At 43.1% G+C, this 26816-nt stretch overlaps 1 protein-coding gene across 1 annotated transcript in view; it reads right to left on the reverse strand.

Moving 5' to 3' along the window:
• Nucleotides 1–1620: 1620 nt before the first annotated feature.
• Nucleotides 1621–26816, reverse strand: part of Pik3cb (phosphatidylinositol-4,5-bisphosphate 3-kinase catalytic subunit beta) — a 107732-nt gene continuing 82536 nt past the window's right edge. Inside the window, exons 15-24 of the mRNA XM_028788067.1 lie at nucleotides 26482–26625; nucleotides 24283–24382; nucleotides 20246–20424; nucleotides 18860–18969; nucleotides 17382–17460; nucleotides 10183–10350; nucleotides 8656–8779; nucleotides 5469–5614; nucleotides 4087–4219; nucleotides 1621–3080 (exon numbers count right to left, since the gene is read on the reverse strand). Of these exons, the coding sequence (XP_028643900.1) occupies nucleotides 2943–3080; nucleotides 4087–4219; nucleotides 5469–5614; nucleotides 8656–8779; nucleotides 10183–10350; nucleotides 17382–17460; nucleotides 18860–18969; nucleotides 20246–20424; nucleotides 24283–24382; nucleotides 26482–26625 (1321 nt within the window). The 3' untranslated portion in view covers nucleotides 1621–2942. The remainder of the gene's footprint in view (nucleotides 3081–4086; nucleotides 4220–5468; nucleotides 5615–8655; nucleotides 8780–10182; nucleotides 10351–17381; nucleotides 17461–18859; nucleotides 18970–20245; nucleotides 20425–24282; nucleotides 24383–26481; nucleotides 26626–26816) is intronic.

Genomic DNA, 26816 nt, shown 5'->3' on the forward strand with positions numbered 1-26816 from the left:
ATAAAATATCCAATAAAAATTTTTTTAAAAAGAGAAAAAGATCAAGCATCGAAGTCATTCACTGTCACGCTGTATGAAGATCTTGTGGTGTCTTCTTACTCAAGAGGAAGGTAATATGGAAGGAAGACATGGGGAAGTAGAGATCAGCCAGGCGATTTTGAGGTATGCTTTAAGATACCGTGAATAAGATACTACTTCAGATGTGATGAAACACTACGACCAAAGGTAACTTGAGAGGAAAGTGTTTATTTCATTTTACAGTTCCACATCACAGTCCATCACTGCTGGAAGTCAGGCCGAAACTCAAACAGGGCAGGAATCCAGAGGCAGGAACTGAAGAGGCCATGGAGAAATGTTGCTTGCTCAGTTTACTTTCTTATACCACTTAGGACTACCATTCCATAGTGGGACCACCCACATGGTCTGGGCCCTTCCACATCAATCACTAAATAAGATGCCCTATAGGCCCGCCTTCAGCCCAATCTTACAGAGGCATTTTCCAAGAATGCCAAGGTTGTGGCACAAGTACCTGGCTTTAACTATGTATTCCTTAAGGGGCCAAAACAGGAGCTGGTCAAGGCAGATGCATAAAACACATGCTTTAGACTCGACACCTTTAAGAGGACCTGCTGAACCACAGGAGAATAAGTGGTATCCTTAGGGTGCCTCTGACACCGAGAGCAATAAGAACAGCTTCTAGGCAGAAGTTCTAATTTTAGGATGCCAAGAATGTACCTATTTCTGAATATCAAGTAAGAAAATGCTAGAAACCATTTCTACTTGATGGATGGGTCCCATGTTGTTCAGGTTGCCCTCAAACTCACTGTAGCTGAGAATGGTCTTGAGCTCCTGCTTCTCCTGAGTGCTGGGATCACAGAAATGCAACACTAATCTGAGTACATTCTGATGAGACGCAGTTAACACATGCACCCGGGACCAAAGAGTGATCACCATCCACATGTGATTTGATGGCCCCTGCGCTGTGCTGCCTGGCAATCTGTTTTAACTTTAGCCTGACATCCTCCAAATGCTAACACCAAGGTCTTAAAGCCAAACTGGAGGGAGTCTGGGCCTTTGGCTGAGAGCTAGAGAGAGAAAATGTGCCACATAACAAGCCTGGCATTTAAGGATAGGTAAAATACAGCCTGCTCAAAGTCAAGGCAGTAGCTAATCAGTCTTTGTTCCAGCAGATGTTAGTACAGCCTAGCGTGTTAATTCATCCTAGAAGGTGGTTAGCTTTCTGCCTTCCATCTTCTCAGACAGAGACAAGAAATTCAGCAAGTATGGATGGAGCACTGTCAGTGTCTAGCTACTGAGCCACACTGCCCTGGCTTTCCCAAGTGCACATGCACATGAAAACATGCAGTATAGCAGAAGCAGGAGAAATGAGGTTAGAACAGCAAACTGATGGAAACATCGCCTCCTCTTAGGCTTGCATTGGTCCGAGAGACCTCCCAGGCTGTCCATGTGGAGCTAGAAAGCGAGGGGAAGCTGGGCAGAGCCCCCGGGCCCCAGCCTGCTCCTGAGGCTGGTTTGTCCACTGATGTGGCCATTTGGGAGAGTCCCAGTGGGAGCAGGTGGCAAAGACTCTATGCTTCCCAAAAAGAAGACACCCACATGTCCCCGAACAGCCGAAACCACCCATTTATTTGACTGAGAACATTAAGAAGGACAACAAAATTAAACACTCTTTAATAAAATTCCTATAGAAAACTGAAGTCACAGGGCAAGTACTCAGTTGTGTTTCCCAGGCCACTGAGGACTGAGGGCTCCCACGTGTCTTTGGAGAAGAAGCAGTAGTTTTGTTGGATCCTGACATCCATTTACACAGCAAACCATAGTTCCTATTGCACATGTTAACATCTCTCGTCGCCTAGCACCCTGACTATATGGTACCTCAACAAATAAATTAAAGATTTCCATGTGGCATGAATCCACTTCAATTTGAACTAATACCATTGAAAAATCACATTGTTTTACATTTTAATAAATACATTAATAACAGCTGGCATATTACTAAAATACTGAAATTTAGGTTTTGAGATTATTCCATAAATAGATTCCTTTTCATTTGCTCACTTCCTTGGATACATCTGCTCAAGTATTGTGTTCTATAAAACAAACTCTCAGAGCTACAGAGAAACTGCATTCGTATGGGCCTCGGCGCTGAGGCAGCGGGAAGAACTGGATCCACAGTTAACTGAAAAGTAACTTAGGAAAGAGCTCTGCTTTTGTAAAACTTTAAAACACAGGCTGAAGAATACCAAAGAAACATCTTTTTATATAGAACTCCCACTAGAAATTTTATAAATATATTTGCAGCATATATATATATATATATATTATATATATTATATTTGCCCCAACAATAGATTCTCAGCGAGTCTGGCTGAAATGATGCCATCATGATAAATATTAACAAAATTAGTGAGTTTTCACAGGTTTAAAATATTTCCTTTGAAAAATAATAAGTTCAACATAATCAATGTAATTTATAGCTCACACAATTTAAAAAGGAGAGGGAGATACCTTTCTTTGAACAGTTCCCAGCCCCCCAAATGTGGTAAGTTGTTGGCTGAGTTGCAGTACTTGGTCACAACACTGAAAAGAAGTATTTACACCTCTCTGGTAAAGTACCAAATACTGAAGAAAAGGAAGAAAAGATCCCAAACAGTCCCTAGTGGCATTCCTTGGCGTGCAAGGTCAGCAGGAAAGGTCCTCCATGCTGCTGCTGCTGTTCATGATGAGTCCTGGAAGCACTTGAGAACAGAGGGTGGGCATCAGGGTGGTTCAGACTAGGTTCTGCAGGACTCCATGTTCTGAACTTCACTCTGAGCTTCAGGATTTCATTCCCTTTGCATCTCTGGCAGGGTCATGTTCAATAGTGCAAGTGCAAAATGGAAAGAAAACAAACAGGCAGGTGTGGCAGAGCAGGGCGGACGCTACGACCTGTAGTCTTTCCGCACTGTGTGCGCCATCCAGTTCACTTTCGTGGTCCAGCTTTCCCTGAGTGCCTCGTCAAACTTCTGCTTGAACTGCTTGAGTGCCTCTTCCTCACTCTTTCCTAAGGCAAGAGAGTCCTAAAACCAAGAGAGAAGTGTGATGTCACACACGCTGGAAGGAGAAGTACAAACACGCCATCTACAAGATGCTGGTGTGACCAGCCTCTCCATCAGTCAGAGAGTTCCATGTTTTCATGTACATGTCACCTGCAGAGCAGGATGAACACCAAGGAAGGACAACAATATGGTCTTATATGGTCTTAGCAAAGGAATTTTGGGGATGAAATTAATTTGTAATTATTGCAAGACACTCAGCTGCTTTTCTGCTCTGATGACTGAAGGTCAAGGCAAACTGGTGGAAACCAAAGTGGCAGGCGGCTACTGCGCCGGCGTGTGGGCACAGGATCCAGCACGGTAGCATGGCACAGCATCTGCATGCCCCTTCTGCTGTGTTGAAATCATCTACACTACAAACTCCTTCATGGGAAGGGCACGTTTTTTTTTTTTTTTTTCTTTTTGGTAAACACCAGAGGAAATGACCTTGTTCCACTTCCTTTGGATGCTCTATTTTTAACTAGATGACTAGAGGTTGGTATCTCCCAAGTCATTTTTATAAAAAAATTTCTACTACATTTATTTTGTGTGCATGTGCATGCCCATGCCTGTCAATATGACTGTGTGTGTATGTGAGAGTGCATGTGTGTGTGTGTGCACGTGTGCATGTGTAGTGTGTGCAGTTTAGAGCAGATCTTTAGGGAGTCAGTTCTCTCTCCAGGGATTGAACTCAGAACTTCAGGCTTGGCAGCAGGCCACTCTCCCTGAGCCATCTCCCTTTGGACAAAAAAAAATATTTTTTAAAGGCTTTTTGAGACAGGGTTTCTTTGTGTAGTCCTGCATGTTCTGGAAATCCTTGTGTAGACCAGGCTGGCCTCTAACTCAGAGATCCACCTGCTGCCTATCTAGAGAGTGCTGACATTAAAGGCATGTGCCACCACTGGCTGGCCCCTCTGGACATTTTGAATGGAGCTCTAACTGAGCCCTGTGCCCATGAAGTCTAACACACATACATAGAATGGTGTTTTACCTTAAGATACTGTATATCTTTGACAGATGTGAGCTCGGGGAGCCCTGCAGTCAACATCAGTGCAAACAGAGTGATGAAGAGATTCCCATGCCGCCGTAAGATGAGGTACGCATCTTCACAGCACTGGCGGAACCTTGAGTTGAAGAAGCATCCCAGAGCATGGCATGGGAGGGAGGTGGGACATTTGCAAAGGAAAACAAGACATCTTTAGAGCCAGGGCACCTCCATGTGTGCTTCAGCTCATGTGTGCCTTTCTGAAAACAGTCCCCAGACTATAATGTACATAATTCAAGCTATCTACAACCACAGGTCTCTCTTCAAACCAGAAATAATTAAGAGTCTACAGTAACACGCAAGGCAACAAGAATCCACATGCCACATTCGCCTGACCACTCAATTACTTTTGCCCACATTAAAACTTTTGTTCACATTCATTCACGCCTTTATTTATCTAGTGTGTGTGTATGTGTGTGTGTGTGTGTGTGTGTGTGTGTGTGTGTGTAGCAGGGACCAGGGGACAATGGGAGGGAACTGGTTCTCCTCGCACCATGGAATTCAGAAGCTCACACACTGAGCCCAAGCTTGGTGGCAAGCACCATTTCCCTCTGAGCCATTTCTTCAATGCCTTTTGTCCACAGTAAGATAAAGAAACAGAGGCAATGTAAGTACTGGGGAACATTCAAACAACAATGCTTAAGTCAAACCCAGGCTCCCTCTCTGTTCCACACACAGAACGATATCAAAAAACCTGTTCTTCCAGCATCTTCCTGTCAAATATATTAGTTTGGGGATAAAATTTTCTGAAACAGGTAGAGGATACACTAAAAACACAGTAACCTCAAATTTCTAGCATCCTCTGTATCTCCCTCCTGTCACTGGTGTCCTGAACTGGTGAGGGATCTGACAGGAGCTCCTCCCCACATCCAAGTCTTCTGCTGTCAGACCAAGAATCTCCCAGATCTAAATAATCCTCAGTTAGTGTGATACCTGGTGTTAACTGCCCACGGACAGGATCTAGAGCAGCTGGGAGCTGGGCCTCTGGGCGTGTCTGTGACTGTTAGCCTTGACGGTGTTTACTCAGGGGGAGCGGGGAGCGTTAGGTGCGGCTGCTCCCTCAAATCAGGAGAAGGGAAGTGAGCAGCAGCATGCAGTGCTCACTTCTGGCATCTTGGTTGTGGACATAAGGCCCCCTCAAGCTCCTGCTCCTATGACTTTTCCCCACAAGACCCCTAAACTGTGAGCTGAATGCGTCCTTTCTCTTGTAAGTTGCTGTTATTGGGTATTTTACCACAGCAGCAGGAAAGTAATAAGACAGTTAGGAAACGTGAGTCAGCTGGTCAGAAGTGGTAGATAGTTTTCCTGGACACAAGAACAATACTCACCTGCCAAATTTTTCTGTGTTTCCCGTTTTTCCTTGCTGAATGACATGAATGAAGTCGTAAGTAAGAATAAAAGGTACTCGCTCCCTTTTAATGCCAAATTTAGATTTGAAATTTCCAAGAATATGCCCAAAATCTATGTGGAAGAGCTGTAAAACAAATGGGATTTATTTTCCAAGTAATTCTCACATATTTCTATTTGGTATGGCTTCTGTAGTGCTAGGCCCTATAATACATCACCTGCTTGGAGCTGTTGGCCTGACTGCGGCTGACACAGGACCCCACCACATGCTCTGCAGGGAACTGAGTGGCTCTTGTATCGACCCACTAGATGCTGTCGCACCACCCTCTTACCCTTATTTGGAACAGCTTGAACTATCTTTGAAAATGGCAAACATTTCATGGGAGTATCTGGTTTAGACTGGCTTTGGTGGCTATCTTTTCCTGAGAAACATGGCATAGGACCGTAATGCCACTTCTCAGGAGCCATGATGAGAGGCTGAGAAGCTGAGGCCAGTGATAATCCATTTAAAAAACACACAACAAAACCAGGACGGATGAGGTCCAGTGCTTGAGACCTTGAATATTTGAAAATGTCTATTCCTGGCCAGGTGTGGTAGCATGTCTTTAAGCCCAGCAGTTGGGAGGCAGAGGCAGGTGATCTCTGTGAGTCTGAAGTCAGCTTGCTCTCCACGTGAGTTCCAGACAGCAAGGGCTACCTAGTAAGTCCCTATCTTTAGGAAAAAAAATCTATCCCAGGGCTAGAGAGACGGCTCAAGAGCTTGCTACTAAGCCTGATGATGAGTTTGATTCCCACAAACATAGACACAAAAATAAATGTAATTAAAAACAATGTCTATTCCATCTTATACTTGCTTTCTTACTGTTGAAGGCTAGAGCCACCTCTCCTCCAAGCTATTACAAGTTAAAACACAGCTATTGAAAAACTCTTGAAAGGCACTTGCCACGAAGCCTGACGACTTGAGTCCTCACCCCTGAACCCACATGGTGGAAAGAAAACTGACTTTAGCTTCTATAGATGTGCAGACAGACAGACATAGACACACACACACACACACACACACACACACACACACACACACAAACACACAGCGCACATGCCCCATGCAAAATAAAAATAAATAAAATTTAAAAACATTAGAAAAAGCCTTGATCATTCTAATTCCTAACTCTGCCATGCAGCTTGCTATGTCTGTGAAAATCCCTTCACTGGAGCCAATCACATCTCTCTAGCATTTTGCAGAGCATAGGAGCATGCACCTGGTCACCTGTGCTTCACCCCAGATCTAACATGGGGTCCTCACCCTGGAGAAGCACCCAGTGTCTGTGAGTCAGAAAATCAATTTCTTCTGAAACTATGTCTTCTAGGTCCTTCTGGGTGGCTGGGGAGAAGAGGGGAAGGAGATGCACCAGTAGACAACTACTCTGTAAGGAACACAGCCCCATGTTTAATCCTTTCTGCACCTCTACCTTGAGCTGCGCTGGTCCCTCTAGTTCCTCGGCTTCTGTGACACTGGCATGCTCTCTAAGGCACTCAGGTTTCCATTCCTCAGCTCTGCTGGGCACGGACACTCGTCCTTCTTACTGACACTCGTCCCTCTTACTGCTGTCACCCCTACATCTATTGATATCTTTCATTCACTGGATTTTCTTCCTATCGTCTTTCACTTTTAGATTTATAGAAGTTTCTGAACACTCCAGATGAGGTATCAGGGGAAAGTATATAAGATAAAATACTCAAATTTTAACTACAAGTTAGAAAGAATCTAAGTTGGATATAAGGCACAACTATCAAAGCACTAGCAGACTATAGCATCTCCTAGGAGGTGGGAAATTCTGTTTTCCAGTCAGTACACCTCTGTTCCCAATACTCAGGGAAAACTCAGAGGCAGGCAGATCTCAGTGAATTCAAAACCAGTCTGGTCTACATGGGGACCCCCAGCTATCACCAAATCCACATGTTAGATTGTCTACCCCAGGGCAACATTACATGGTAACCCAGAGATTTCCACTATGACATGCCTCTAGTTGACAGTATCTAAGCAATGGCTAAATTAATTACAGTAATTAAGCATGGCTAAATTGAAAACTTATCCAAATGTTTTGTCTGTGTATAATATAAAAAATGTTACAAATAATACTTAGTTGCTTATGAACATTTAAACAGTTTTTATTTGAAATTAAATACTATCACCTGGCTTCCCTAGCTACCTCAGAAAGATACTACCTATATTTCTCCCAACAAATATGATCAAATTTGATGGTTAAAACAAACAAACAAACAAAAAACAAACAAACAAAAAACAGACTCAGGGTTGGAAACACAGATCCGTGATTGGTGGCTGAGGGCACTGGCTGCAGCTTACAGCTTCTCTGTAACTCTAGTCTCAGGGGAGTTGACACCTTCTTCTGGCTTCTACAGGCACCAGACATGCACATGTACACAAACATACACACAGGCAAGATACCCATACACAAATTAAATTAAGAAAGAAAAGAAAAAAGATCACTTGGGTTCATCCTGATTTTATTATTTTTTCAGCATTGGTTAGTTTTAAAAAGATCTTATTAATTTTTATTTGCATTGAGTGGTTTTACCTACATGTATGTATGTGTACCACATATATGCCTGGTGCCTATAAACCCAGAAGATGGTGTCAAATCTCTACTATAACCAGAGTTATAGACAGTTGTAAGCCACTATTTGGGTGCTGGGAAAGGAACCTGGGTCCTCTGAAAGAGTAGTGAGTGCTCTTAGTTGATGAGCAATCTCTCAAGCCCCTAACTGGTTATTTTCTTAAATTTTCACTTATTTAGTCTGAGACAGGGTCTCAAACAAGCATGTCTCCTGCCTCAGACTTCTGAGTGATGTTATTACAGTTACCTATCATCAAATCAGGTCCAAATAAAAATTCTTGCAATGAAAAGATGGGCTACTTTTAAATAATAGCAATTGTTAAGCATTTAAATAAATGCTTAGTATCAAACTATAAACAACACATAAAGCAGTGGCACCTAGGGTGGGGTTGTGTACAGCAAGGTCCTCAGCTTTGTACTGGCAGGTGAAGCTTCTAAGATATCCTCTCTACACGCTTGGCAAGAAGGTGAAAGAAAAGAGAAAACACACACCGCCATGACTGAGACCCACAGCCTCTGCAGTGCAGCTTACCTGGCCGGTTTTCTTCACCATGATGTTGTCGCTGTGCCTGTCACCAATGCCGAGGACGTAAGAGGCTACACAGTAGCCAGCACAGGACAGGGTGAACTCCTCAATTGCTCGGTCCAGGTCATCCCTAGAGACAGAGAAGCAACAGGAGTTAGAACTCCAAGCTGGGTGAGCACATGGGTCTGGCTGGGAAGGCAGGTGAGTCAGGCTAGCTGCCAAGGCACTGCCTAGCAGAGCCTCAGCCACGTGTCCGTATGTCTCGGGAGTCCTGTTTCAGCAGGTCGAGAGGCCACCATGGGCTTTGTTGGATCATCCTTGGGCCTGGAAACATTTTTACCAGCTTTTGTTTTGGGTTTTAGCTTTTTGAAGACTAAGTCTTACTCTATAGCCCAGGCTAACACGAAATTCAGCATGGAGCTTGCCAGGCCTTAAACCCACTGCAATTCTCTCCTCCCTCAGCCTCGTAACTGCTTCCTAACAGGAGGAGGCCATTCCAGTCAGGGTGACCTCAGATTAGAATCCAGGCTTCGGAGCCTCAATCGTAGAAGGCTCTAAGATTGAAATTGATCTGATTCTCACATGAAGGTCCCTGAACAACATGAATGATGGCATTTAAAGCTGATTTTAAGTACTTGGTCAAAAATGCTTGGAAAGCATTTTCCTTCACAGTGAGCATTATCCTTACTTCCTATGGTAGTGATGCTGTCCCTCACCTCAGCCATAGATGACACGTATTATTCTTACAGCATTACTGAAGCAGGGTCTCATAGTTGTCTTCTGCCTCCACCTCCAGAATCCTGAGATTACAGGCATGTGCCCCACACTCTCCAACTGTCTGTGGTCCTAGGTATCAAACCCAGGGCCTTACAAATACCAGGAAAGCACTCCACTAACGGATGTGTGTCCTCAACCCAGTAACAAAGTTTTAAATATTTTTCTTTTAGTTTGGAGAGATCAAACTATATAAACTTTGATCGTAAAATTAACCTATTAGGGCTGGAAAGATGGCCTCACGGTTAAGAGCATTTGCTGTTCTCCTAAAGGATCTGAGTTTGGTTCCCTACAGCCACATTTGGTGGTTCACAGTCACCTGTAACTCTAGCTCCAGGGCATCTAAACCCTTCTTCTGGACTCCATGGCCAGCTGTACTCAGGTGTACATACCCACACACAGACACACATGTACACTTAATTAAAATAACAATAAGGCTAGGCATGACAGTATACACCTTTGATCCCAGCCTTTGAGGGGCAGAGGCAGAAGATCTATCTCTGTAGTCTACAGGGTGAGCTCAAGGACAGCCAGGACTACAGAGCTGCCCGTCTCCAAAAACTAAACAAAGCAAATAAATCTTTTAAAAGAATGAACCTATGAGAAACCTAAGTTCATAATTATATAAGTTGATGAATAAACAAGAGAGTCTCAATCCACCATCTTAAAACCATGTCCTCGCATACTGAAGCGCTTCTGTACTTTGCCATGAAGTTTTAAGACTCTGTTCGTGTGGAGACTTGAAGACGGCACACTCACCCAGAGTTGTACTCCTTGAGCCAATTCAGGAGCGCATCTTTGTTGAAGGCTGCTGTGGCAGCCACGTTGCTACTGTTCAGCTGAATGTCAGCGATTGTCTCAGAGGTACTCACAACCTCAATGAGGCCAGAGCGATCTCCTGTTGCTAAACAGCCATAGGGGAGCATCCTGAAAGGGAGAACAGATGTAAGGGGCCATGCTCTCCATGAGAGGAAACATCAGTTTTTAAAGTTTTTTTCCTTTGATTTAAAAGAGAAGAGTTTTATTATTGACAGTTTGTCAGTTAGTAATGCCATATGAAAAATGGAAGTTCCACCTTCTACTAGAGAATGAAACTTGGGCCAACAGATGGAATGGTTTACCAGAATGCTGCAGCTAAACACATCGTTTTCTGTAGAATTATGCTCAGGAAATATTCAATTTGCCTGCACTGATGAACAGGAATATATCCAACAAACAAGAGCTCATCCCCTTTTTACTCTAAAGCTCCAGAACCAGAATCATTCTTTTTTTCAAGACAAGTTTTCTCTGTGTAGCTCTGGCTGTCCTAAAACTCAACCTGTAGACCAGGGCAGCCTCAAACTCAAGAGATCCTCCTGAGTGCTGGGATTAAGACATTTGCCACCAATATCCAACGTTCTCCAATTTTCTAAAAACTATATTATAAGAAGAGTCACTTGTGGAAAGGCAAGATGCGTCTGTGGGAAAGGTGCTTGGTGTCAAGCCCAATAATGATGTGAATTTAATCCTTTGGACCAAAATGGTAGAAGGCAAGAACAGATTCCTGCAAGTTGTCCTCAGATTAATGCATAAACCTCAGGACATGCACATACACAAATCATTTTTTTTAAGAGTTACTTGGGCTGGACATGGTGGCACATGCTTGAGGGGGTACTTGGGGGTAGGAGTCAGAAGTTCAAGGTTAGCCTTGACTACATAGTAAGTTTAAGGATAGCCTGGGTTCCATGGAACACTTGCCTAAAACAAAACAAACAAACAAAAAACAAAAAAAAAGAGGAAAAAGAATACTTTGGTAATGGAGTGTACTGTCTTGGGAGAGTCAAAGAGACATTACATTAACTACAGAAAATAGGAACAGAGCTGGGCATAGTGAGACCTGGCTGTAAGACTAATTCATTGTTACATAGCAAGTCTGAGGCCAGCCTCGGCTATATGAGACCTTAGCCCAAAAAACCAACCAACAGACATAATGCATGGGTTCAGGAGATGGCTGGGTGCCGCTATGTGGCACACTGTCTGTCAGATGTCAAACAAGATTCAGAAATAAGCAGTCCCTACTCTCACTAAGCTCATGAAGCACAAGGCACAATGTGAGTGTTGTCACTATGAGGAAACGCCCTGGCAGGGGACAGGGCTCAGCACCTGCTGCTCTAGACAGGACGGAAGAAGCTCAGTTCCCAGCACCCACATCAGATGGCTTACAACCTCTAACTCCAGCTCCAGGAGTTACTCACATGCACAGACTACACAAATACACATAATTCAAAATTTAAGTCTTTTAAAATTTGAAAAAAGATCCCTAAGATAAACAGATGGTTCAGTGGGTAAAAATGCTTGCTATGTAAGTGTGAGGATCTCAGTTCAGATCTCCCAAAATCTACATAGAAAGCAAGGTGTGCTGAGGAGACAAGGAAGGGGGAGTTGATGGGGATTTCTGGCCAACAACCTAACTCCCAGTTCAGTGAGACACCTTCTTTCAAAGGAATAAGATAGCGAGAGACAGGTGATCACTTCTCTGGCCTCTTGTGTGTGCCCTGCACACACCCCTCTTCCCAGAAAGCTGAAAGTTTGTCTGATCTACACAGTAAGATCAAGGCCAACCTGAGCAACTTAGAAAAGCTCTATATTTCACTCAAGACTTTTTGAGGGGGAGGACAGGAGAGCTCCAGGACAGGGCCAGAAAGAACACATGAACAAAGTAAGAAAAAGATCCTTGTTGGAAAGCTGGTATGGGGTCCTGTAGTTTGTGTGAAGGTTAGAGAGAGAAATCGTGTGTGTGTCTCTGTGTGTGTGGTGTGTGTGTGTGTGTGTCTGCGTGTGTGTCTGTGTGTGGTGTGTCTGTGTGGTGTGTGTGTGTGTGTGTCTGTGTGTGGTGTGTGTGTGGTGTGTGTGTGTGTCTGTGTGTGGTGTGTGTCTGGGGGCGGTGGGGGGATGAGTCCATTAGTGTGTAGAACAATCAGATAAAAGGAGACCTGGATTAGTTTCTAAAATTACTTCTGAAAAAGAATTCAATCATTACATACTGCTTTAAATGAGAGCAACACTGTTAGAACATTCTGGCAGACTGAAATACTAATCAATTGTTTCAGACCTATATTAATTTCTTCTCTTCTTTTAAAAAGACAAGTAAGGCACAATAAGTTTTTTACTAGTGCCTTTCAGCCTATTGTGACACAAGCCATGCAAAGCAAACAGTGATGGGTTAAAGTGAGCTTTCTTGCTTTCCTGCATCCCCCTGGATCCTACTTACAGCCCAAACTGGGCAAAAGTCCAACAACTTCCTCTTCAAAAGCAAGCAATGATGAAAGCAATCAGTGACTTAAAGAAGGGCTTTCACAATGGGAAGGAAAAAACATCCTCATCTGAAAGACAGTTTGACAGAAGTCATGCTGGGGACAAGCTTAGACCCACCCCCTACCCCCAATGATCACATCAGGGCCTCCATCCATGGCCTTTATAAAGGACATGCCAGCACTTTTAACATTGCCTTCCTTTCCCACACTCTGACCTAAGGACAATGTTACCTTCATGGGAGAGCATGGACTCTAGAATGAGACACACTACGCTAGAGAGATAGAAGATACCACCCAGATCCAAGTCTGCGTAGAACCTCGGCCCACTGTGAAGTGTCAGAAGGCAAACCCTCCTTTACCTAGCGTTTGTATTACTCTCACACACTCCCTGTCAATACCAATAGCATTAAACAGCTCACACTTAACTTCTGCATGGTTTCCTATAAGTAAAAAAAAAATCCCATCAGTAGAGCTACCTTTAATCCCAGCATTCAGGGGGAGTGAGGGAAGGCAGGTGGGTCTCAGTGAGCGTGAGACCAGTCTGGTCTACAGAGCAAGCTCCAGGACAGCCAGGACTGCATAGCAGAGAGTTCCTGTCCCCTCTTGCCTCCCTAAATAAACTTCCATTAGTAAAACTCAAATGTACTGTGAATGAAGACAACTATCCATTTTTTTATTTGGCATGTAATACTGGGACAAGGGGCAGAGACAACTGTCAAGTCTACCAAATGTCAGACAGGTTCAGAACTTTTCTGTTGGCAGGAAAAACTGACTGCTGTTAAGTAAAAGACAAGGCATCTCAATATATTTATGCCTTGTAAATGCTCTACTTTTGACAGGAAGGACACCAGAGTAACATGACACAGAAAATTTAAATGACCATACGCATGTTTGTTACCAAAAGCGGGACATTGTTACAAGTACTAAAATAGTAACATATAGGAGGTACCAGATACTTGACATAGAAGAGTGCATGCTGCCCAGAAGAAAAACAAACACAGCAGGCACACTGGAGCGCTGGTATTTATGGAAACAGTCAAGGAGGTTTTGTGAGAAGGAGATAGGAGTTTGAAAGAACTCCAAGCACTTCACTTTTAAAAAAAGGGAGGGGGGTCAAAGGACAAAGGCCAGCAATATCCCACTGGACACTCAGTGTTTCCTACTGCACAGGAACCAAGTGTACACCCAGTACTCCCACACATGGCAGCCTCCCTTTTTCTGAGGTTACAATAAAGTTCATGATGCTAACTGCAAGCCAACTTTGGGTGGAATGAACAAAACCAGAATGGAGAGAAAAATCGCTGGGTTCTGATGAGAGGAAGAAGCCAGTCTTCAGCTCAAGCTCGGTAACCAGGAAGGCCCGTTATCTGGACAAACCTGCTGTTAATAAAGGATCACCCCGTAGTCCCTGATAACTAAGAACGAATCCGAGTTGGAAATGTATAGGATCTGTGGTGGTTTGAATGGAGCGGCTCCCACAGGCTCCTGTTCTAGTGCTTTGGTCCCCAGTTGGTGTAACTATTTGGTAAGTGTAAGAGGTGAGGCCTTGCTGGAGGAGGTGTGGCGCTGAGGGTGGGTTTTGAGGTTTCAAAAGATGGTTATTCCCAGTTAGTGCTCTCTCTGCTTCCTGTCTGCTGTCGCTGGTGTGAGATTTCTTTCAGCTGCTCCCGCCGCCATTGCCATTGCTGCCATGCCTTAACTTCACAATCTCTACCCTGAACTGTAAGCTCAACTAAACGCGTTCTTTTATAAATTGCTCGGTCATGGTGTTTTGTCACACCAATAAGTAACTAGTACACGATCTGACTACTAAAGTCATTTTCCTGTGGTTGCTTTTGTATGGAAGAAATAAGCAAAGTGTCAGGGTGGGCCAGAGTTATCTTTAAGCACTGCGGGGTAACCGTTGAGGGAGTATGCAAGCAGCCACTGATAATTATGGAAAGAAAGGACTGTGTGTCATGGAGATTTCATTTACCAGAGTAAGTGGGCCATGTTCTCCTGCAGAGTTCCTGGTTCTCAAACCAAACAAACAGAGGTTTATTTACTACAGTGGAGAATACGTCAACTGGTCTGGAGGAAGAAACACCTAAAGCACTGGTGAGGTGTGCCTCTGGATGTGTCTGGGAGGGTATAGACAGAGATGTTTAGCTATGCTGTGCTCCCACAAAGACGGGGGTGAGGGGGTGGGGGGGAGAGGGAGGAGAAGAAAGCCTGCTGACTGCTGCCTCTCCTTTGTTCTCTGCTCTCTCTCTGACTGATCTGCAAGAGGTGAGGTGAACACCTCAGGCTTCCAGGGCCAGGAACTGATCTGGCCTCAGTGACTTCCCACACAACAGAATGAAACCCTCTGAACCATGAGCCCACGTTCGCCTTTCTTCGCTCAAGTGGCTTCATGATCCTTGATGTATCCTTGTGTCTACGTGTGTTACAGTGACTCTCCTTCTGCCATGACATTTGGGGACTGAACTCAGACACTGGGCTTGTGCTGCAAGCAGGTTTACCCGCTGAGAGATCTCACTGGACCCTAAGTTGCTTCTTGGTAGGAATTTAGTCACAACAACAACAAAAGCAACTCCATCTGTAGCATGTTCCTTATGAGTGGTTAAGCAGAAAGAAGGGGGGGGGGGAGGGAGGGAAGGTGGGAGGAAGAAAGCTGATTGTTTTAAAACAGTGAATCAGAAATCTGTAAGTTACTGTTGAGTTCTTTTTAGATTTGAGAGCAGGGTCCTGGAGCTGAAAGAAGTGGACACGTGCCCCCATCCCTAACCCAGAGCTGCCTCCAATTGATAAGTGCTTGAAAATGAAAATTCAGTTTCCTCCAAGGGAATCTCACTAGGGAAACAAATTACTCTTAAGAGTAGGGTCCATGTCCAGCAGTAGATGGTTGACAGAGAATGAACTCAGTGGTGGGGTATTTATCTTATAATGTCAGGGCTTTTGTATTTAAAAATTTTTAGCTGGGCAGTGGTGGCGCACGCCTTTAATCCCAGCACTTGGGAGGCAGAGGCAGGTGGATTTCTGAGTTCGAGGCCAGCCTGGTCTACAGAGTGAGTTCCAGGACAGCTAGAGATACATAGAGAAACCCTGTCTCAAAAAACAAAAAAACAAACAAAATTTTTAATCTTGTTGTTATTTATGTTTTTTCCCTTCTTTTACTCCACATGTCCTCTGAGTATATACTGGATTCTAGTTTGGTGTTTTCACAGGATTCCTGAGAGTGAGCACAGGTGGGTCACTGTCTCTGTAGCTTCTCTTGGTGGGGAGGAGTGTCTTCTCCTCCTGTTTGTCTGTTTTGCCCAATTCTGCTGCGTTAGGTTTTGTTGTATCTTATTTATTCTATCTTATTAGTATCCCTTAGGAGCCTGTTTGTTTTCCTATGAGAGACAAAAAAGGGTAGATCTGGAAGGGAGGAAGAGGTGGGAGGAACTAAGAGGCATAGAAAGAGGAGAAATTGTAATCTGGGTATGTTATTTGAGGAAAAAAAATCTATTTTCAACAAAAGGGAAATTCAGATCTCTTTTATTGCAATCACATTTATAGACCCATGAATGGGGGGGGGGATCACACTAGAGTGTTCTAACTTAAGGAAATTGGAAAAGTACCTTCTAGAAGGATCTAAAAACAAAGACTCTTCCATTAAAACACAAACAAGGTAGGTGAGATAATACAGTGATGTAATGCTTGATGTCAAGCCCAACAACCTGACTCTTGATCCCCAGGATCCAGGGAAGGAGGAAGCCAACCCTCAAAAGCCATCTTCTGATCTCCACATGTGCCCCATGGACACACACAGAGATTTAAAAGAAGAATCCGCAAAGCAGGAAACTAGGCAGGTTGAGTACTGTCATACTTTGGCAAACAAAGGGTTACTGGACATGTCTTTACATAGACTCTCTCACTTTGATAGGCCAATACAATACAGAAAGACTTGACAACCCTGGATTGAGTCAGGCACTATCTACTATTTTTGTAAGCTTTGCTTTAACATCACTACTGTCCTGACTCTTCTCACGGAGAGCTGTGAGGTTTGCAGCGGGTGATGATCCGTGTGAGGCCCACAGAGTGCCTGTCAGTCAATACACAGCAACAGTTCCAAATCTTTTTACTTTTAAAGAGTTCAATCAAGTGTGAAGACACATGACTGGAATCCCAGGACTTGGGACACTGAGGCAGGAGGATGATGAATTCAAGGCCATCTCTCTCTATAGAGTAAGTTCAATATCACCCTGAGCTCCACAATGGACTCTGTCAGACAGGCGGATTTCTGAGTTCAAGGCCAGCCTGGTCTACCGAGTGAGTTCCCGGACAGCCAGGGCTACACAGAGAAACCCTGTCTTGAAAATACCAAAAAAAAAAAAAAAACAAAACAAAACAAAAAAAACCCACAATGGACTCTGTCTCAAACCAACACTTCCAAGCTTGAAACTAACCTGGTGTGATTCTGGATGTCTGTCCAAGTTGTATTACAGTCCAAATCTACCCTTTTCCAGGAACCTCAAACATACGTTGTTTTAAGTCCAATGAGGTTCCAATAAGGCAATGACTAGAAAGTACATTGTAAAGCACCCAATTAACTATTACTATGAACAACAATGAAAATAGTGGAGGGAAGGGCTCAACACGGGGAAAACAGCATGAAGTAAGCAAATGCTCTGAAATGCTCACCGCAGGTCCAAGCCAGCTTCTTTCCACAGCAGATCCATCAGGCGCAGCATCTGCAGTGTCAGCATGTCCTGCCGCAAATCTAAGGGAAACACCCACTAAGTTACACACGCTTGCACTCTTATGCCCCTCGCCTGCCAACTCAGTACCAGGCATTTGGTCAGACTCACTAGACCATTACCAAGCACTGTACTTTCCCTCCAATTGTAATCTTGCCATATAAACTGTATCAAACAGGCTCAGCGACTGGCATGTCCCTGTACAATTTCAGAAATTAAATTTCCAACCATTTCCCATGTATGAACTACTGTGCCAACCAGAGGGATACTGTAAAAAAGTATACTTCTACCACATATGCCACATTGTTACTTTTCCTGCCTTTAATACTATACAGAATCATACAGGTTAGTGCATTAGGAGTCCAGAAAACTGTAAGGGTTGAATTTATTTATTATGATCCTCTCCATAAAAGCTCCCAGTCTCAGTACTCAGGAGTCAGAAGAATGAAGTCAACAATTTTGAAGCCAGCCTTGGCTATATCGTGAGATCTTGGGCCAAAATAATAATGAATAATAAAAGTTAAAGAATATGTTCATCCTACATGATGGCCACACTTGTAACCCCAGTACTTGAGAAGTGCAAAAGGTTGGCTCAGCAGAGTTCAAGGCCATTTTTGACTACACAGTAAGTTCAAGAACAACCTGGCTACATAAAAACATCTCGCCCCCTTCTCCCAACCTCCCCAAAGGGTACTTTCAGATAAAATCATGTCAAAGTAATAACAAGCTATTTTATACTATTTGTACGGTCTAGTGAAGAAAAATACTTAGCAATATAGTACTAGTGTAGGACATGCTAGTATACTCATGTAACCCCAACACTGAGGAAGCTGAGTCAAAATCACAAGTTTGAGGCCAGCTTGTACTACAAGTAAGCTGTCTCAAACAATGAGAACCACCGGAAGACCTTCTATTCCACTGCAAACATGTATAAATAAGCTATTTATCACAAATCCCTTTAAGGACTCTGGTACAACGATGCTATAACCGTCATGAGATGAAGAACCTAAAGCCCATACAGCTGCAGGCTTGCTCGTGACCATACCGCTCACAAGCCACGACTGCCTTTGGCTGTTGCAATTACTTCAGAGGCATTTCCTTATGAAGTCCGGGTCATCAGCTCAGTTAAAACATGAGGCCCTGGCAATGATATCAAAGCTGCTGTCACTGAACAGAATGCATGAACACACACTGAGAAACACTTGCTTTTTACAAGCTTTGCATAAAAAGATTTATCATTTGTATCTTACAGAGCAAAATGGGAAGGCTTATCAGGTCAATAAATAAACTGTACAAGTAATTTCCAGGAAGAAGCAGCTCCTGGGGTGTGCTAAGCTGACCTTGTGAGCACTGGCAGTTGCAATGCCTGCTATCACACTGTCATACACATTTCTCAACATGCTGTGACAGTCCAGGACTTACCATCGCCATTTTTAAAGATCACTCCAACTGAGTCCTCTCCGAAGGCTCTGGTGCTGTAGACCAGCCACAGGGGCTTCATCTTGGAGTCCATGTACTTGCACTTCTCAACACTGAAACAGCAATGGGGACTCAGCCACTTCGTGCAATAGTGGGCACAACTACACAAGTGCCCTGAGGCATCTGGTTTGCAAGCCCCTGAGGTGAGAGCCAAAAAACTTCCTCTGTGTAAGAAGGAGCCCGGAGGGCAGCTCTGGTTGGCATACACTGATGCCCAGAGGGATGGAACCCAAGCCTAAGATCTGACCTGCCTCTGGCTCCAACTCTAATCCCTCCTTGTTCTTTAGACTTTCTCATCATTACTACAGTTAGTGGGTAAAAGATTAGAATATACTGGTGTATTAAAATCAGGAATACAAATGGCTCTTTTTAAAGAAACTTTTAGTGTGTGTGTGTGTGTGTGTGTGTGTGTGTGTGTGTACTACAGAGGGCAGAAGAGGACATCAGGTTCCCTGGAGCTGGGTTCCATGCTATTGTGAGCCACCAGAAGTAAGTGCTAGGAAACAAAGGGCTTTTAAATGCTGAACCACATTTCTATCCCAAATCCTTGATTTCACAATGAGGGGTCAATTCTGAATACTTTGTCAACACAAATTATAATCTTCCACCTCTGTATGAAAAGTGAGAAAGTTTAGAGATGTATTTAAATTTCATTTTAAAATGAGAAGTCAGTAAATAATGTGTCGTGGTTTCCAACATTTTGCTCATACAGAATTCTTAGTTCTTAGAGACACTATAATCAGGAATGGTGGTACATACCTGTGTCACATGCATTAAGCTGGCAGGTGGATTATGTGTTAAAATCAGCCTGGGCTACATTGAGAGTTTAAGGCTAGCCTGGGCTTCATAAGACCCTGTATCAAAACTAACTTGAGCTGGAGAGATGGCTCAGTGGTTTAGAGCATATATAGCTCTTAGAGAGAACCCAAGTTCAGTTCCCAGCACCCAAGTCATCAGCTGACAACAGCCTGTAACCCAAGCTCCAGGGGATCTGATGCCTCTGGCCACTGTGAACACCTGCACTCATGTACATGGACCCTTCCCCCTCAAATTAAAAATTATTAAACCTTTTAAAAACTAACTTATATACGTTCTTATATATAATGTAAGTTATATAAATTGAAAAAATAACTTGCAATATTACTAGCCCAGAGAGAAATCTAGCTAATAACTATATAGCTTAATGAATATATGTAAACACAGTCTTTGAAGACTCAAGACTTTAACTTCCTTGGGCTAATGGCTAGCCCCACCCATTCCCTAATACACTGCGTCAGAAACCTCTTCTGCACTGCTATTTCCACAGGCAGAGCAGAGACGGTCACTTACTAGAGCTCTGAGAGGATGACACACGGGTTCAGTGGCGACTGCAGGTCAGAGAGCGCCTCCCGGTAAGCACTCTGTTTTAAGCACGTGTGCATGGCCTCCTTTCCCTTAGCTCTGTTCAGCTTCATTGCATTCAATTTGATTAAGCTATTTAAAGTTTTCAACTTATTGAGTGCTTCAACCTGGAAAATAAGATTCCCCGTCCCCAAATTCACGTATGGGTAAAAATGCCATGATATCATGGGGTCACATTCATCAGTGGCTCTAACCAAACATACACAACCAACTGAAGTAAAAACCGTGAATATAAGAAAGGGTTTACAAACAGTGAGTTATTATCATTTATTAGTTAAGGAATCACTTTTAAATTTTTAATTAAAAGGCATACTATAAACTTAAGAAAAGTAAGCAGGCATAAACTGAGTATTTTCAATAGGTGTGAACCTGTACTCACTGCTACACTACATGGAGTAATGGGATTTGGAATACCTCAATCTGGACTGTTTAATTTGGGCTCCAACACAGGACAGGTAGTGACAGGCATCTCCAAGCATGGCGACACCTGTCTGAAATCCACCTGCTTTCTTTCTACTGCCAAGTCAACAAGAAGAGATTATAATTCAAGGTATTTGTTGTCCAAGATGAAATTACTTGCTTTGAAGCTGGGTACAGTGGTACATGCCTTTAATCCCAGTACTTGGGGGTTGGGGAGGCAGAAATGGGTAGATTTCTGAGTTCCAGGTCAGTCTGGTCTACAAAGTGAGTTCCATGACAGCCAGGACTACATAGAGAAATGCTGTCTCAAAAATTTTTTTGTTTGCTTTTTTTTTTTTAAAGGTTTGTCTTATTTTTAAGAGTGTATATGTGCCTATGCCTGAGTATATGGGTGTGTATCATGTGTATGGAAGTGACCACTGAGGCTAGAAGAGGGTGCCAGATCCCTTGGAACTGGAATTACAGGTTGTTGTGAGGGATACTGGGAACTGAACCTCGGTCTGCTATAATAACAAGTTCTTGTAACTACCGAGTCATCTCTCAGATCTGGGAAGATTCTGGCTTTCAAAAAAACCAACAAAAAAAAACAAGCGAAAAAACAAACAAACAACCACCTTTGTACTTGTAGCATAGCAATGGCCAACTAGATCAAAACCATTATTTGTAAAAGCCACTTTAGCCAAGCATGGTAGTGCATGCTTTTAATTACTATATATATTGGTGTGTATGGGGGTCGGGGGAGGATGGGGGTGGTCAGAGGCAGAGGAACCTCTGTGAGTTCAAGGCCAGCCTAGTCTACATAGTGAGTTTCAGGTCAGCCTGTCTCAATCAAGCAAGCAAGCAAGGAAACAATAAACACCCACATTAGCCAGTTGTAATGAGCAACTGTGATCCCAGTACTCAAGAAGCAGTGGCAGGAGAACAGCTACAAGTCTGACAACAGTCTGGTTTACACAGCAAGTACCTGGCCAGGCAAGGCAATTACAGAGACACCACCTTACCCTCCCCACAGATGTTCTTGCTATCACCTAATAACTGGGAGTCCATTCATATTATACAAAACTCATAGGAATATAATAACCATAAACCAGGAGGAACTTTACATGTCATTAAACTAGAAACAACAAATAATAACAAACACATATAAAGAAAAATGTCAAATATATGAGGTACACATAATGAACAATGGTTTGTAATCCCATTTTCAGAGAATTTATTTTATATCATGCTTTCATTTTAAACTTTGGCTTCTGTGCAAGAAAACCATTCAGACTATGCACGGATATGGATTCTAGCATGTAGTTTCCAAAGATTGGCCGAGATCTTGCTCATACAGAAAACTAAGATGGTTCTATGTAGCTTAATGATAAAAACAAGACGGCCAGTGCTTGCCAAGTTAGCCATCTGTCAAAACCACAGACACCCCATTTTTTTTTAACAGCTTCAGGAGCTGTACAAATACTTGTGACAAGAGAACCAGATGAAAACTGGGCTATGCAAACCAGACCTTTCTGCACTATTCCAAATTCGAATGTCTTCTCATGTTTGTACAGTTGGTGACTGCTACACCCCATTGCTAACTGTGCTGATATTCTTTTCCTGAATAGTATCCTAAGTGGCCGTAAGTCAAAAAATACTTTCAGGTATTACAACAACACTTTACAATGATAACAAATACCATGGTGGGCTGGAAGAATAGTTCAGTAGGTAAAGTACTTGTGGCCAAGCCTGGAGTTCTGAGTTCCATTCCTGGAACTGATGTAGTGAAAGGCGAGAACCATTCTAACAAGTTACCCTCTGACTTCCACCCTTGCACCACCACCCACCATGGAGAGGGTACAGTCTTTCTCTTATAATTCATCAATAAAAAAAAAAAAAAAAAGTAATGGCTAGTCCTGGTGGTTCCAGGCTAGCCTGGGCAACTCAGTGAGACCTTGTCTCACTCAAAATAGAAGTTTTTAAAAACGGGTTGGGTGAGGTGGAGACTGGGCCTGAAGAGATGGCTCAGGGGTCAAGTGTGTTTGCAGGACTGGAGTCTGGTTCCCAGCACTCACACTGGTCAGCTCACAAACACCTGCTCTAGGGGATCTGAAGCCATACTCTAGCATCTGTGACTATCTGCACATAGGATGTGTACTGTAACATAAAGAGAAGGGCTAGGGCTGGAGCTTAGCAATAGAATGCTACCTTATGGTGCAAGAGGAGCTGGGATCAGGGGAGGGAGATAGGGAAGGGAAGGGTGGTATCAAGAGGATATGCAGTGTGCTTAAGAAATAAGCGAGGGAGACAACAGGCACACAGTGAGGCAGAACACATAGCAACCAACCGGGACCTTATAAGCCTGAGTAGAAAAATGCGGATTTTCAGTGTTATGAACAATTACTATTAGGGATTTAAGGAGGAGAATGCTGTGACTGGAAAAAAGATCACTTAACAGATGTCTAGAGGCTGGGGGGGGGGGAGAGGCAGACAGGGAAGGGTAAGAATGAGAGCCCAGTGTAGAGAGTGGGTGGAGTACAGAAAATGGGTCAGATGAGGAGGCCACCATCAGCACTGGGTTCCGAACTGTGGGATCATTGATACTGTTTCATGGTAGGAATATCTGCTCGCCATTATTGCCACAGCCAGTGGCCTTTCCAGAGGGTATCATAGTCATTTCATAAAAGCCTATGGAAGGTTCGCTAGCTAAGTAAGTGAGCAAGGAATGGTAGCACATTCTTACATTCTCAGCATTTGGGGGGATCATGAGTTCAAGGGCAGCCTGTGTTTTACATACATAATGGTTAATTATCAGGAGCACAATCAGACAGCATACTTAAAGCAGTATGAGTTCTTGGCACAGGGTAATTATTTAATAACTTAATGATAATATCAGCAATATTTCTGGACTGCAAGAACGTACTACACTTTTAGGTATGAAGCTTGAAAAGGTAACAAGGACTCTGAACTACAGAAATCATGTGTTTATACCTCACTATATCCCCGTCTAAAAGATGAATTATATGCATCATAACACTATACTAAACAGTCGTAAAGCTTTAAAAACACACTACCTGAAGAGTAATGTAGGCTACGAAACACTGGAGGCAGAATACTGCCTCCCTCATGTTCATCATGAAATACATATAGACAATTAAAATGTAGAGCATCCTATTAATATAGAAAATATGAGATATGCTTTAATTCTAAGCTTGCTGAAACTTATTTTGACAGATTTTCCTCAAGGTAAAGTCTGGGAACTAGCTCAGTGGTAGACTGCTTGCATGTCGAGTACACGCCTTGAGTCCATTCCCGAGCACAGCACTATGTGCTGTGGATCCCAACACTCAAAAGGCTGGGGCAGAGGAACTCCAGACCTTGGTCCTCCTCAACTAAACAGTGAGTACAAGGCCATCCCGAGCTTCATGAGACTCAGTCCACTCCCACAAAGTATTGATCAGGTTAAGGTTACTGAAAGGGCAATGAAATATGTGGCTGGAGAAATTCCATTTGATAAACTCAATTGACCACTGTATGCTAAACTGAATTAACACAGAAGCTCATACCTGCTTGGAAAGCACTTTCATGTGCCCTACGCTTCCACGACAGTATGCTTCTAGGATGACACCAAACTGTATGGACACAGCAGGAGTGTGCACCTCTGACCTGCAGAAAAGCAATATTGAAATGGTTTGTAATCGAACACGTTAGAGCATGGAGAACAAACACTGACCTCTTTATTCTGACATGAAATGTTCTGATGCCAACCAGCTGACAGCTGGCCACCCCAAGCACAGACCAGTAGAGGGTCACATCCTGGCTAGGACTCAGAAGTTATGAAATCTTAGTGGTCAGTTCTTTAAGTGAAGAAAACTAACATTCCCACCTTTCACCTGAACTGCCTTTTGAAAGGGAAAGGAAATGTAACTTAGGAAGTTGGAGAGAATTAGTTGGAAACAGAAATCTATGACTGTGGTCAATGAGCCAGTCACTTTAACCACTTTTCTGTCCCCTTCCCCACTGCCATTGAGTCCATGTGCATAAGGAGTAGGGCACGAGCCACGGGTGCACATGGAGGTCAGAGGACACCGAGGAGAGCTGGGTCTCCTTTTCTACTTTTATGTGGACTCTGCATACTGAACTCAGCTAGACAGGTTTGCACAGCCAGGACCACTGCTTATTGGAGCACCTTGCTGGCCCCAGTTTTCTTCTCTCTCTCAAACAATGATATCCATGTATGAAAAAAAAACCCAATAAATATTTATTTTGTCATTCTCTGAGGGGTTCAAAATAGTACTGAATTGGACAAGAGAACAAATTATAAATAATAATAATAAAAATAAAAAAAGCACTAACAAGGAAACTACTTTAGGAGTGAAAATCCACTAAAATTAATACCACAGTGTTAGAAAGATTATAAGCTTAGTCAAAAAGGAAGAAAGGAAGGCTTTTTTTTTCTGATAAACTTAAGTTTGAACACTGAAGCATGCAGTGAGGGGCTGAAGAAGACTGAACTGACCACACACGTGCCAGACTCTGGTCAAGCCAGCACTACAAAGAAAACAGACATGAACACGGGCTGGGGAGGTGGCTGGGAGGTTAAGCGCTGGCACTGCTTTTGCAGAAGACCCAGGTTTAGTTCCCAGGACCCACACTGGACGGCCAACAACTACTTGAAACTCTGGCTTCAGGGATATCCTAGGCCTCTGGCCTCCACACCCATCTGAACTCACATAAACATGGAAATAAACAAAATTTACAATTACATTAAAAACTCTGACTTTACTCAGGAATAGTAGTAATAATAATAGTATCCACTAACTGAAGCTGGAGAGATGGCTCAGTGCTTAGAAACACTCTTCAAAAGGCTGCTCTTCAAAAGGACCAAGTTGTGTTCCCAGTTCCCATGTGGCAGCTCACAACTGTCTATAACTGCGGAGCCGGGGATCCTATGCCCTCTTCTGGCTACTGCAAGCATCAAGCATACAAGTGTGTCTATATATACAGGTAAAGTAACCATACTCATAAAATAAAATAAATTTAGAAAAAAAAATATATATGCATATACACATACATACATATATGTGAACTTCTGAAAGGAATAAATAAATCAGCACAGAGCTAACATATATTAAAAAAGTTTATTTCTTTGAAAAAAAAAAAAAAAACCCAGTGCATGGGGGTTGGAGAGATGGCTCAGCGATTAAGAGAACCGGCTGCTCTTCCAGAGGACCTGGGTTCAATTCCCAGCACCCACATGGCAGCTTACACTTAATCTGTAACTCCTGTTCCAGGGGATCTGATACCCTTAAACAGACATACAGTCTGTTCGTCTTCAAACAGATAGTCAAACCACCAATGTACATAAAACTATTTTTTAAAAACAGAGAGCATGAAATTGGGAGGGAAAAGTGATAGTAGGAGTTGGGGGGAGGGGATAGATTTGGTCAGAGCATACACATAGTATAAAGATTAAATCAATATTTTAAAATGAAAATTAGTTCATTAGAAAATATTACAATATAACTGTTAATAGTTTTAGCTAAAAATCCAGAAAGCATCATAAAATATTTACCTGAAATACTTTGCCAAATGACGAAAACAGAATTTAGGTATCAAAAAATAGGAGAAGACATTAAACAGTGTACATACTAGAGATGGATCAGAAGCCACCGAGCTTCTGCTAGTCCACTGCGTGTCCTAAATCCCACTGGATTAGTTATTAGAGCACATAATGGTATCAAACGGAGATGGGAAAGACGTACCTAAGATGCCAAAATAAGAACTGCCCAATCCTCCGGTTATCAAGCGCTCTTTCTAACAGGAATCTGGAGAGGGCACAGTCAAGAAAAGGCTCGTATTTCAAAACCTGCACCAATTGTAAAAGATACTGAGAGAGTTCTTCATCACTGAAAGAAACAAAAGAGAGAAACTCAGCCACCAGTGCCAGAAAACGATCCCTCCTCACCAACTGTCGCACACTACTTGGCTAATTTGTGTGGGTCTCCAGGACTAGGCTTGTCACATGTTTACAGTCCTGTACCACGTCCTTACAGCTGGTGTCACACATATAATTGGCCAGGAGTCATGTCCACTGTCC

The sequence above is a fragment of the Grammomys surdaster genome, unplaced genomic scaffold (assembly GCF_004785775.1).
Source record: "Grammomys surdaster isolate TR1022 unplaced genomic scaffold, NIH_TR_1.0 125698, whole genome shotgun sequence".
NCBI classification, from domain to species: domain Eukaryota; kingdom Metazoa; phylum Chordata; class Mammalia; order Rodentia; family Muridae; genus Grammomys; species Grammomys surdaster.